Raw genomic sequence first — 14,186 nt, 5'->3', positions numbered from 1 at the left:
TAGGGCTTTATAGGTTAAGACCAGCACCTTGAATTGGGCTCGGAAACATATAGGCAGCCAATGCAAGCGGGCCAGAATCGGTGTTATATGCTCAAATCCCCCTGTTCCAGCTATCAATCTGGCCACCACATTTTGCACAAGCTTGCCATGGGGAGGGGGAAGAAGAGACGTGCTTGCTCCCCATTGGGTGTGCAGTTGACGCAGCAGCTGGGGGATGGGGTGGCCTCACCCAGGCCTCTAGGCTCTTCAAATTGCAGCTCCCTCCTTCCCTGTATGCACTGTGGGTTTCCCTGGTCCTCCTTTTGGGGGGCGAGAAGGAATTTTTGGCACATATTCTGATTGCCCTGATCTACGTGTCCTTTTGCCTACTTCACACTGTAAGTGGGGAGAGGAATTATAATATTTCAATTCAGCTTAATTTGGTCTCATTTGGCTTAAGCCAGAAGAGCAGGGCATGCTTAGAAGAAAGGGATGATGGTCTTTGGTAACAGGTTATTCCTGAGACCTTCTGCTGAGGGTTCCTTGGCCCCAGTGGGAGGATAAGGCCACCTGTTAGGCCAACTTTCATCATTCCAACTGGTATTGTATGGCCTGGGGGTGAGTGGCATGGGTTGGTCTCCCCTCCCCAGAAGGGGTATGGCCTGGGAGTGGCGATCATCTGACGCCACTCACCAGATATAGAATCCTTCACCCGATATAACCCCTAGCTAGTGACTGTTGTAGATTAGGGCCTGCCCAGTTTCCCTTTGCAGAACTTTAATAAATGTGGCCCAAATTTTATAACATATACAGTTGTCTCATCTAATTATTTTCCACCTCCTTTGCCTGCAATCAGAACCAAAACTATAAAGAAAATGGATGAATCTTTCAAGTTCAATTCTGTTCAGTTTCTTATTTTTGCTACATTAAATCCATGCTGTCCCATTTCTGCATCACTTTGGGGCATTCTTGGGATTTGTGTGAGTTTTTGTTTGGTTGTTTGCTTTTCCATTCTGGACACAAAATCAAATTTCAAGTGACTCTGGAAATTCCATAGCTGACAATTTCAACAGATTAGTAAGACTTGTAGAATTATCAAGTCAGGAGCGGCAGCACAGTGTGGTGTAGTGTTAGGAAGGCAGCCACAAGCGGTATCTGCTTTTAAGTGTTTTATTAGGCAATTCCCATTAACCGACTAATAAATCTCTTAGCCAGTACAACAATGAGATAAGCGAGTAGCAGGGTCAGGTTTCAGAGTCTCGGTGTGTGAGAGCTCAGGTCAGCAGCATCTGGAACAGGAGCTTAGCAAGGGTTGTCAGGTCCGAGTCCAAGATAATCAACTGGATCAGAAGCCAGGAAGCGTGGTCAGCCGGTCTGGGGTCACAGGGAGGCAGGAGCAGGATGGAGAAGCAATGTCAGTACAGTCCGAAGTCGAGGGCAGGAGCGAGATGGAGAAGCGATGTAAATCAGGCCAAGGTCGAGAGCTGGATCCACACGGAAGAAGCAAGGTCCGGTGATGCAGGGTCAGAGCACGGCACAGGCTGGCCATTAGAAATTATCCCAGGTGTCTGCCAGGAAGCGCAAGGCATCCCGCTTCCTCCTTTTCTAATCCAGGCAGATGACCTCCACCCTCTCCACTAGCTGTGCCTTATCACATCAGCCTGCTATCTAAGCATCGCATTCCTCTCCTGCCGATTGTGCACGCGCACACTCCTTCTAACTGACTGCAACTGTACCACTCGCTTGTGCCATCGGTGTTCCCGAGGCCTGGGCGGCTCTACCTTCACCTCCCTAGGAACTTCAGGTAAAGCCAGGTCCTGGTCAACCTGTGCCTCTGGCACCTCCTCTGTTCTGAAGTCTTCCTCCCTCTGCGAGCCCATCTCTGGCTCGATTGTGGGAGCAGACACTCCCTCTCCTGCAGGAGTGCTCTCCTCCTCCTCCTCATCTGAGGAGGCCTCCCCGAGTACATTCCTAACATGTAGTGGCTGAAGTGTTGGACTGGGAATTGGGAGATCCAGGTCCTAGTCCCCACTCAACCATGGAAACCCACTGGGTGACTCTGGGCCAGTCACATAATCTCAGCCCAACCTACTTCACAGGGTTGTTGTTGTGAGGATAAAAAGGAGAGAAGGAGGGTTATTTTTGCTGCCTTGGATTCCTTGGAGGGAAAAAGGCAGGATATAAATGCAATAAATAAATAAATAAATAAATTAAAATAAAACAACTGGCCGCTTCCCCACTTGTTATATTTTTCATTCTTAGACTGTTCCTTATATAGCCAAGGGTGACTCCTTTTGCAAAGGTGAATGCAATGTGATGGGGAACCAGCTGAGTGAAGTGCAAAAGCATCACGAACATTCTCACCTAGCTCTGTAGCTCTGGACCTATTATGTGGTTTTGCTCATTCTTAAAATTATAGTTACGTGTGCGCTAAAGAATGATTGCAAATAAGTCTATTTGAAATAGCAAGAGATAGAAATTAGCTTTCTTAACATTCAAACTTTTTATGTATGCCCAAACAATAAATGTCATACCTAATCATATTAGAAAAAAGGAAAGGCTAGGGAGTTAGTGTACTTTCTGTATGCCTCTACTGCTATGCTCCACTGACTCCTATGGGAGCAAATCTCTAGGAATAAAAAGGGAATATTAATAAACTCCCTCCAGACTTGACAAATCCTTACTGTCGTCATAGATCCAAGAGAGCTTATATAAAATGGCATGGGTATCTAGGCAGGATCTACACTACTGCTTTAAAATGTTTTATCACAGTAGTGATAACTGTTGGGGCCTATGACACACTCCATATAGAGTGTCAAACCATTTCCAAAGTGTCATATCCTGCTTGGTGTAGATCTGGCCATAGACAGATACACAATCACCAAACATCACTGGAGGAGATGATGCATGTGAAGTTGAGATAAATCTCTGAGGTAAATCACATTCTAGGATATATAGATCTTTTCATTTCAGCTGTTTGTCAACTTCTTTCACAGTCTAAGATATGAAATGATCCTCCTGCCCTCCCTCTCTATCATATTTTCTCTTCCTTATAGAGTCATTGTTTGCTGCAGTTCTCTCTACCTTGATGAACCTGGCAACAATCAGAGTACTCCCATTTATATGAGCTGTCTTTCTGGATGCTGGAATATTTTCTGAAATTTTCATGCAACAATGCAAGGTCCAATGCCAACATGCACGGACAAAATTTGTTGAGTACCGTCCAATATAGATCCATCATAAGCATCAAGATTTGCTACTGAAGCCTAGTTCTAAATGTAGTCTAACATTAATTTGGAGAATCTGCCTCAGGTAAAACATTAGGAGGAGTTAAGGGGAATAAATTTAAGAGAACTAGTAGGAATTGTGGTAAGATTATTCTGAACTCTCATGAGTGCAGGTGAAATAAGTGATTTCTACATCTCAAATATTTTTTCTCTGAATTGATGGAGTAATATACAAACTAGTATTCAATTACTTTGATATCACATTGCTGAGTAACTTACTGTATCCCCTGTCAGCACCCCAAAATTTATAATTATCCCTCTTTTCCTTTTGAACCAGTCTAGTCTTTATATCACATCACATATTAATTTAAATGTTGTCTTTCTCACTCAATGATTTCTTTTGTCTGCCAGCCATAAGTACTTCATTTACAATAATTTCCTTGCCACCAATATGTAGCTAGCTCCCTGTCTCTCTAACTGTTCTCTCATATGGAATGAATGGATATATATATATATATATATATATATATATATATTGACCAGGTAAACAAGTTTAAAATCTAGATGTGTATAATTTCTGGTGCAGTTGTGAGGATTTTTTGTTTTTATTTTTTAAACATGCTCTGCAGACACTTGATAATTCCAGAGAGAAAAAATGAGTACTTAATTTTCCTCAGGACTTTACACAATGTGAATGATGTATCAATATGGTTACATATGCCTATTGAAATTGGGGTGGGGAGAGAGTTACACTTTGAATTCATGTGAACCACCCAGTAAGCTTCGGCTATTGGGTGGTATAGAAATGCAATAAATAAATAAAATAAATAAATGATATCATAGTAGTCCCTTCCCTTTTCTCTTTTTAAATGGCTGCAGGGAAATGGATGCTTGCATTGCCCCCTGGCATAACATCTTAACACTGATGTGTTGAGGTGCAAAAATGGGCCAGGACTTACAATAATTGCAATTTTTTTTTTTTAACATGGGCAGGGTGGGGGAGCACTCATGACTATGGAAATTAAAATGGATTGTTTGCCAGTACAATCAAGAATGGAACCATTCTCACAAATATTTCAGCCAGGCACTTGTATTACAACTACTGCCACTGCTACTACTGTTAGATTAAAATTAATATTTTAAGTATTACAGTTCTGTTTGTTAGAAAGTTAAGTTCATTTCTTTCCTTCTATTGACAGAGTTCTAACTCTAAAGACAGAGTTCACCTCTGAAATTTAAATGGATAGTTTGCCAGCACAATGAACAATGGAACCATTCTCACAAATATTTCAGCCTGCCACTAGTATTACAATGACTGCTACTACTATTACTACTACTGTCTGGATAAAGTTAACAGCTCCATTTGTTAGTATGTTTAGTCCTTTTCTTTCCTTCTATTGACAGAATGTTTCTCAAGGAGCAAATTTAATGAATGAATCCTTGCTGTCAGAGTTTCTTCTCCTGGAATTCTCAAATGTTCGAGAACTGCAGATTCTGCATTTCATTGCATTCCTTGTTTTCTACCTGGCAGCAGTGGCAGGAAATGTCCTCATCATCTCTGCAATTGTCTCTGACCAGCGCTTACACACCCCCATGTACTTTCTTCTGATGAATCTGGCCATCCTGGATGTCGGCCAAGTTTCAGTCATTTTCCCCCAAACCATTTTGAATTCTCTCTTTAACACCCGACATATTTCTTATTCTGGATGTGTTGCTCAAGTTCTCCTGTTCGTCTTATTTTCGATTTCTGATTTCTCTCTTCTCACCGCCATGGCATATGATAGGTATGTTGCCATTTGCAATCCATTACAATATGAGTTGTTGATGAATAAGCAAGCCTGCATTAAAATGGTCACTACTGTATGGATTGTGAGCTTTCTCTATGCTGTGTTACACACTGGAGGCACCTTTGCACCCCCCTTTTGCTCCAATGTTGTCAATCAGTTTTTCTGTGAAATCCCACAGTTACTTAAGCTTGCCTGCTCTGACTTGTATCAAATTGAAACTGGAGCTCTTTTCTTAAGCGCTATCATTTTGCTATGCTGCTTCACTTACATTGTTGTGACTTACGTGCACATTTTCACTGCAGTGCTGAGAATCCCCTCAGTGCAGGGGAGGCAAAAAGCTTTCTCAACTTGTCTTCCTCACCTCATTGTTGTCTCCATATTTGTATCCACTGGCTCTGTTTCTCACCTCAAAGCCACCTCTAATTCTACTTCACATATGGATTTGGTGTTTACTATGGTATATACTATGGTCCCACCCTTGATGAATCCAGTAATCTACAGCATGAGAAACAAGGAGATAAAACATGCTCTGTCAAAGCTATTGGGTTTGATGTACTAATCTAGGAAGCCGTTCTCCACTTCTGTTCCACAAATGTGAATTCTGTGTATAGATGAGAGCTGAAGAACAAGTTACTTCAAAGTTGTAGCTCATAGGTATGTCTCCATTCTCTTTTTTTACTTTAGTGTAAGTGCAGGGAGTGTGACGGTTTGTGGGGCTTTAAAAGGAGTTATTAAAATATATTTCTATTGTGAAATTTCAAAAACATGAAAGAAAAAAGAAAAGAAAAACGTATGGCTACATAAATTTGAATGTATAAATTTCATTCATGGACTTTTCCTAATATAGCCAGGGAGATTGTGGACAGAGAAGGAAGCTAAGAAATAATTACACAGACACCAGAGCTTGGGATAAGTAGGGTCTCTTTATTTAATAGGGTAATTTACCCCTCCCTGGATCTGTATGTGAAAGTGCAGGAATCTAATTTATCCATTCTCCAGGCAACTAGCCTGCTTTATGGGTGAGCCACTCTGCCAAGCCAGGAGTTGGGTAAACCCAGGGTCCTTCTTAAGCTATACTTGCATGCTTGGGGGGAACCACCCCATGTCACCTCCACCCGAGCTGCACAACTCCGAGCATTTGAGATAGAGAGGTCCCCAAAGGCAACACATAGATTCTGAATCATGAGACACACAGCCCTTGAGGATCTGGCTTCAGAACTTGCCAATCACCATAAGATGCCAACAATTGGTCACCAAACCCCTTCTGATGTCCTAAGATTCTCACACAACCTGCCATTGGAGGGTGCCAAACCTCAGCTTTGGCGCTGTACCCCCAACAGCCCAGGGGGAATCCTGCAGGTCCACATGCAGATCTTGCAGGAAAATAGTATTACCTGCATTAGACAGGTAAACACATCTGCCCTGAATGTTTCCCCCTCTGGATAGCAATCTTTTGGGGGTGCGTGGGTGGGTGGCAGATCACACATCCCTACCCATCCTTGCAAACAGACAAATTTACCTATTTACTTTAATCATTGCCCTATTTAAACTATGGGCTTCCACGCCCTCATGCCTGTAGTGCAGAGGGAGCATCTTCAATCACCCAATAGAAATGTCTGCCATCACATCTAGATGTCCTCCAGGTCTACCCTAGCCTGTAAAGTTGGGGCCTTCCACTCCAGGAACTACATCAGTACTCCTAGGTATGCAGCAACACCTGCAGCAGGGAAACCACCAGCCAGACTGGACCATTTATGGAGGAGACCCCACCACACATGCGTCACCTGCCACCCCACTGGATGGAGGCCAACTGACTGAGCTGAAACTGCCTGCCAACAGTTGCTTGCATTATACAGTTACTACATCTGGCCCAGATGCCAGCTGGTCTCCTCTGCCAATCTGTCAAAAGAACACAAGTATCAACACTGAATCAAATACACACATGCTCATTAATGAGTGTATGCTTATGTATGGCCAAGACTGCCATCTCTTGGATGGCCTAGATCTTGGCATCTCCCAGCCATACTGCAGCAGAGATAGCCCCATTCTGAATGAGTATATCCAAAATTGAATAATTCCACAAGCCCAAAATCTGAAGGGTCTTCTCAGCTACTGTCTAAATGGTACCCGGTAAGGGGCATCCCCCTCTTGTGATAAAACAGAAATGAATTTCTGTGCCCTGGAGGGCAGAGTAGGAGGGCAGAACTGCTACTGGGCATATCCCTTCACTTGAAGCTGCCACCAGTGTTACCATGGTGCCTCGGCCCCTCTGGCCACTTTTGACCTATGGAGGTATAGGCCTGCTCTGACTGTGATAGACTGAGCTACAAAAATGAAAGGTCCTTCCAGCTCTGATGGACTGGCCAGCTTACATCCCAAGGTTCATGTGGAGTAATATTACCCAAAACTCCAGCAGTTAGTTGACGAGGATGGACCACAAGGTCTGAAGCTCCTCTCTCAGCTCTGAAAATGCTGAATTCCCTACCTATTCCCTGGTATAATGCCCACTTGCCAGGAGCCATGGGTTGCATGGCTTCCATTGCTCACCTCTTCCAAATCCCAAACCATGCCAGGAATAAGGTCTTGGCACTACATGGCTGTAAGAGACAACTCCAGGAACCTGGACACCAGATTGTTTGAAAAAGCATTGGCAACTTCATTATCCAGCTCAGGTATATGGCAGGCACAAGTGAGATTAATTGAGGGCAACCAGGACCCCTTAGATGGGTCCTGAGGGTCCTTAGATGGCAAGAGATATCTATGTGAATAGAGGCCAGTGGTCAGGCCCAAATGAACAATGGCTGATAAGAACCTGGCCCGAAGACCGATCACTACTGCAATAGGAAAGAGCTCCAGAAATGTCGGATCTCAGTAACTGGGGAAGAGCCTTCAGCATGGTAGCCCCCCCCTATGGAATTCCCTGCCTCTGGAGGTCAGTCAGGCACCAACCTTTTATTTATTTCTGCACCTCCTGAAAACGTCATTATTCCAGGAAGCCTTTCCTTAATCACTAGCCACAGTTTTCTGTACATTTTGCTTCTTTTAAAATCTATTTTAAAGTGTTTTATTGTGTTTTTATTTTATTTTATAATGTATGCAACTCCAAAATTTTCAATGGGGAGCAGTATATAAGTATTATAAATAAATAAATAAAATATCTGCTACTGAACACACTAATATTCCCAAAACATAAATCTGAGAGTATTTGAATCTCAGCCTCCAGTAATCCATCCTGCCACCAAATTGATATGGTTATACTGTTTCGAGATGTGTCCCAGATCTGGACTGGTCTAATTTCAGCATAAATGTGCAGTAAGGAATGAGGGAGACTGGCCCCATCATGGCATCATTTAGATATCGGAAAAAGGGCCAACCCAGTGCTAACCCCCCAACAAGGATTAAGTGTGCTCACTGGGGGATATACCAATGGGGCAATCTAAGATAAATTTGTAACCTGCCCAGAGAGCTCTGGCTATTGGGTGGTATAGAAATGCAATTAATTAATTAATTAATTAATTAGACGTGCAAAGGGGATATTGGAATGGACCTAAAACATGGCCTGCCTTTACATCCTTAATCTTGTTCTGGTCTCTGTGCTCCATACAGGGATGGAGGCCCGGTTCCAGGTGAAATGGAGCACTGGGACCTTCAAAAAGGATTCCAAACTGTGGAGGAAACAATTGAACAAATAATGTGTCCTCCCTAAATGGGTAATCTGGAAGAAATGAGGGCTAAGCATCACCTTAATTTGGCAGGAGTCCTTTTTGTGAAGGGGCCAGGTTGTCTGGCTTATACTCTGACTGTGACTTCTTGGACCCCTAACTCCTTTAACCTGGGGCATCCTGATGGATGGGAGTCACAATATATGGAATGCATATGCCAGAGTTTGCACAGATCCCTGGTGCAAACACCCCAATAGCTCAACTCCCAGCAAAACAGAGGAGAAACTGCCTCCCTGATGTGAGCCTACACTGGCAAAGTCCCAGCTGAATGGGACAGAATGAGGCTGCTGTCCACATACTCTCCCAGGCATCATGAATTGAAGGCAGGCTCTGACCCCTTCACATCCAACTCTAATTCAGAATTCAAACCTGCCTTGTGTTTAAAAGCCTCATTCTACCCCAGAGAGGTAGGCATCAGATATTTTGAATAGCACCATCCCTTTGTCTGCGTGCATTTGCTGGGCCACCCATAAATTATGGAGCTACCTGTTGATGAGCCATGCTGGTTGGGATCAAGCGGCCACCCAATCTATTACTGCTCAGCCTGTTGCTAGGGCCAGATACATTTGGCAAGTTTAATTGCTATTTCAACCTGTCATTATGTCACTCCAGTGCTACAATAAGCTTACTCGTCAGAAGAGCAAAACAGTTGTTGAGTGGGCACTTTGTGGGGAGGCATTGGGACCTGTCCTTGCCAGCCATGGGTTTGAATTAGGGGTGTGTACGGACCCCCCGCTCCGCTTCACTTCCAGATCCGCAATTTGCAGATTGGGCCGCTTCGCTCCGCCCCCGCTTCGCCTATGTCCGCTCCGCTCCGCTGCAGATCTCTGGATCCGGATCGGAGCTCCGTTTCCCCCCCCCCATAGGCTTGCATTAAGCTTAAAAAGTATGCAACTTTTTTTCTGTGAAAGTTAGAAATCTCACGTTTGGCACCATGACACCTCATGGAGGTATACACACACACGCCAAGACTCAAGGCAATCCCATCATCCCCTGAATTTTGGGGAATTTATGAAAATCCAACACCCCATTCATACCCCTTTCGATAGCTCCGTCAATTTGCACGTTAGAAACCTCAAACTCGCCACCATGAAAGCTTATCCAGGGATACACACGCACGCCGAGACTCAAGGCAGTCCCATCATCCCCTGTTTTTTGGCGGGGCTTAAACCTGCAGACATCTCAATGGGGCCATTTCAAAGGAAATCCCAACATGCCATGAATTGGGGAGTAGAGATACACCTATATGAATCTTCTTCCACACTTGAAAAATGGATTTGGAACTTCCAAAACTCCAAGTGAGCGCAGGAAGGACTTCTCCCCGAGTCAAAGCCAGACACACACAACATCCCTGCAAGGCGGGCAGGGGAGGAGAGAGGGAAGGCAGGCAGGCAGCAGACATTTCTGGGGGCATAAGGAAGTGAGCCAAGGATAAGCCAGTAATGCATATAAAATGGAATAAATAAATAAATAAATAAACAAAGGAGGGGTGGAAATAAAAGCAGCAGTGTTGCTGAATAAACAGCAAGAAGAACTTTTTTAAAAAGGCTATAGCTGTCTTTTACCAGCAATAGGGGGACGTGCCTAGGGAAGGGGGAAGCAGCTGCCAGTTCAACTCATGAAAGCCATTGCTTCACCACGAGAGCTGAGGAGTAGAACTCTCACTTCAACTCATTGCTCCACCGGGTTACTCTCTTTGGAGGGCTCTGATTGCCCTCCAAGTACAGGAGAGAGCGGGGGCATGCCCACATGGGATGCCCTAGGGGAGCTCATCCCCTTGCACCACATCTTTTCAGTTGTTCCCCAAAGTTAGGGTGGGTAGCAGTGCTCTCTTATTATTGGCTTAGTATATGATTTCAGGTTGTGTTTGTGCATTTGGTGGGGCTACTGTTTTAAAAAACACTGGGAAAAGTCCGTTCAGACTAAGAAAGAGAAGTTCCCAGAATCCCAAGTTACCCGTTTTGCCTATCCCCTCCTCCAACTTTGGGATCATGTGATCATGACCGGGAGTTGACTCTGCCCCTCAGCCCTTCGGAAAAGGTATTTTCCCGCCGTTTTTTAAAAAAATTCTAGCACATGAACCACAGCATGCAGAGAGCTGAGAGTAGGCTCAAAATGACCCCCATCTACGACTCTCCAAGCACAAGAATTTTCAGAAAGATAGCTTAAAAACAACACAGTTATCCCCATTTCTTTTCCACAATGCAATCCTATGGGCGAAATGTTTCAAGATGGCGATCGGATCGGACCGTGGAAACCGGAGCGCTCCGAAAATGGGCGCTTCTCTTCGCCTTGCTTCTAGGGGTCCGCGGTCCGCTTCTACTCCACCTCTGGGCAAGGCGGAGCAGGCCAATTCGCTCCTGCTTCTGCGCTTCTAATCAGAGCGGAGCACATGCCTAGTTTGAATTCTCTGCCTGGGAACCAGTAGAAGGCCTTCCCACAACCACCATTCTATGTCAGCAGGCAGTAATGGGGGAAGGGGGCTTGAAAGGAGACATGCCCAAATAGGAGTCCAGCAACTCAATTCATTTGTTTCTAGCAATGAAGGCTCTCAGTGGCTGCTAATCCTGAAGACTATGTGCCACATCCAGGATCAGAGGCTGCAAGCCTATGTATGCCAGTTTCTGGGGAACATGGGTGGGAGGGTGCTGTTGCACTTGTGTCTTGTTTGTGGGTCCCTGGTCGACAGCTGGTTGGCCGCTGTGTGAAAAGAACACTGGACCAGATGGACCCTTATTCCGATACAGCATAGCTCTTACGTTGACAGGGATCAAGCACCTGGCCTTTTTTTAAAAAAAGGCTGGCCCTGAGAGACCCTTAACTCTAGGATCAAAAATAACTTACCTGCATCACCAGTGCTGGGGATAGGAACTGGGACTTTTACATACCAGGTGAGCCATTGAGCACCAGGTCCTACAATGCTTGCATAGGAGAGGGCTGTGCACTACCCACTAAACCTGAGCCCTTCCGGGGGAAGTTTCAACCAACCCTATCCCCCAGGAGGTAATCATGGCTGGGCACAAGTCCATGTCAGTCCAGCAACCACATCTGAGGACTTGCATGTGCAGACTGCTCATGTGGGTTGGGGCTTCAGCAGGACCCAGAGAAAAAGGAAAAGTGGCTGGCTGTGAAATGGAGTGGGCCTCTGGTATGGTGGAGAGGTACCACCACAGTGCCCCCCTTGTCACTAGATGCTGAGGCCTGGGAGTGGGGATGTGATCCAGGAACAAGAGAGGGGGGTGCCATGAAAGAAAAGTTCCATGTGAGAGGCTAAATGCCTGTTGGATGGCTCAGACCTGAGCTGAAACCTGTAGGGCCATGAGGAATAGGCATGTGGGTGGAAGGCTGGGGATACACTGACCAGATGCAAGGAGGAGACACCATCCACACTCCTGAGCTGCACATCCATTGGGAAAGATTTGGCAGCCACTGAACCTGATGCACCACACAAAGGTTTCAAGGAAGGGTCCCCTTCCAAACTTGAAGTCCTCACGGGAAGGCTGCAGCACCACATGGGTGAGTGCAGTGGTCAAGGCCCAGCCTCAAGAGATGCTGAGCCAGTGTCACTGGCTGGATGGCTGGGGAAGCAGGTGCTCCACTACCACCTGCATGAGGAGGCACCAATCCCACTCTTTCTAGGCAGAGGGAAATTATGCAGTCAGGTACCCCGCATTTGGGAAAATTACAGGGGTTAGCACAGCCGGAGTGCAGTGGATCAGCCTCACCATGGGGAAACCACCTGCGTGATCATGGTGTAGTGGAATGTGAAGAGAAACAAAGTGGCTGTAATCCAAAAGCATCATGAAAATTCTGGCAGTATAATACTGCCACCGTTAATGGTTTTACATAGAGTAGATAGATAATGAATGAGAGACTAGCTCTGGTGCTGCTGAAAATGGTTGAAGTCTTTAATAGTTCTTATTTGTATGCAAAAATGCTCGACATTTCGGATTTGTTATCATCCTTCCTCAGGAGCTACAATAAATGCAATTTATACAGTTTAAAATATATTTAAAAGAAGAAACAGACATAGAGCAAAACACCCTTATCAATCCAAACTTTTGAACAGAGGTTTATTGCTTTTATAATGACGATTTGTTTTTTTTTATAAAATTCGACAAGTATTGAACTTTGGCTACAGAAATTATCATGTAGAAATTTTTACAAGGTGTAAATTGTAAGGCCTCCTAGAGAATTATTTTGTATAGGCTCTACTGGCCTATGCTGCAAATAGTAGAGCAAACCATGTAGCAAAGTAGTCATGTACCTGTGCAATTATATGGTATTGCTATCCATGTTATCCATACCCAAACACTGCCAGTCTTTCCTAATCATATTAGCCAAAGGTCAGAAGCTTAATTTCTTCTTTGTATGCTGCTATTGCTGAGCTGTATTGGATTCCTCTGAGAACAAATCTCTAGGAACAGACACAGATATTAATAAATCTCCTTTCACTGACAAATTCTTATTAGGATCATAGACCTTAGCTAGACCTAAGGTTTATCCCAGGATTATCCCTGCCTGCTCCCGGGATATCCTGTGTGTCATTTACATGTACAGGGATGACCCCGGGACGATCCCGGGATAAACCTTAGGTCTAGCTAAGGCCATAGATCCCAGAGTGTAATGGCTTGTATAAAATGGCAGTTCATACAGCAGGAGAGATACAAAGTCATCTAACATCGCTGGAGGAGAAAATACATCTGAAACTAAAAGAACTCTGTGACACAAAAATCGTAAGCTATGTAAAACATTTCTTATCATTTCAGGAGTGTCTCAATGGTTTTCAAAATGAAAACAAGGAATATGCTTCCCTTTCCTTTCTGGAAATTTTTCTCTTCCACATATAGTCACCCTTTCCTTCCGTTTTCTTTATGTTGATGAACCTAGAATAAAGCAGAGTAATTCAGTCTATATAATTGAATCTATATGATTTGATTGCTGATGGAATATTATTGATGGATTATTGATGGAATATTTTCTCTGTCTGCACATGCGAATTGCAAGATAAAAGTAGCCTGTTCCATAATTTGATCCACATTGATCCACCTTGCTACTGAAATGTAACTTAATTGCAACCTTATACCAACTTACCCAGGAGTATCTGAGGGGCATGCCATGAACAGGATTTTACTCTTGAGTGAAATTTGAAGTTTATTTATTTATTTATTTATTTTATTACATTTCTATACTGCCCAATAGCCAAAGCTCTCTGGGCGGTTCACAAAAATTAAAACCATTCAAAGTATAAAACAACAGTTTAAAAACATGATATAAAATGCAATATAAAAGCACAACCAGGATAAAATCAGCAGCAGCGCAGAAATACACATTTAAAATACAAATTTAAAACAGCAAAGTGAAAAGGCTTTCTTTTCTATCAGACCACTTGGTGCTTAACGTAGGTTTATTCTGTTTGGTTTTTTTTTCATTTGCTGTCTAAGGCTTGGCAAATAGGCTGCTGGAAGTGT

At 44.1% G+C, this 14,186-nt stretch overlaps 1 protein-coding gene across 1 annotated transcript; it reads left to right on the top strand.

Annotated features, from left to right (window-relative positions):
- The first annotated feature begins 4,623 nt into the window (after positions 1 to 4,623).
- LOC134405440 (olfactory receptor 14A16-like) lies at positions 4,624 to 5,552 on the top strand. Its single transcript, XM_063136686.1, has one exon. It carries the CDS (start codon positions 4,635 to 4,637, stop codon positions 5,550 to 5,552), a length of 918 nt encoding a protein of 305 aa, XP_062992756.1. The 5' UTR covers positions 4,624 to 4,634.
- The last annotated feature ends 8,634 nt before the right edge of the window (positions 5,553 to 14,186 follow it).

Source organism: Elgaria multicarinata, chromosome 11 (genome assembly GCF_023053635.1).
Source record: "Elgaria multicarinata webbii isolate HBS135686 ecotype San Diego chromosome 11, rElgMul1.1.pri, whole genome shotgun sequence".
Lineage (NCBI taxonomy): Eukaryota > Metazoa > Chordata > Lepidosauria > Squamata > Anguidae > Elgaria > Elgaria multicarinata.
Note: the sequence above shows the minus strand (reverse complement) of the source record. Positions and strands in the feature narration are given on the sequence as shown.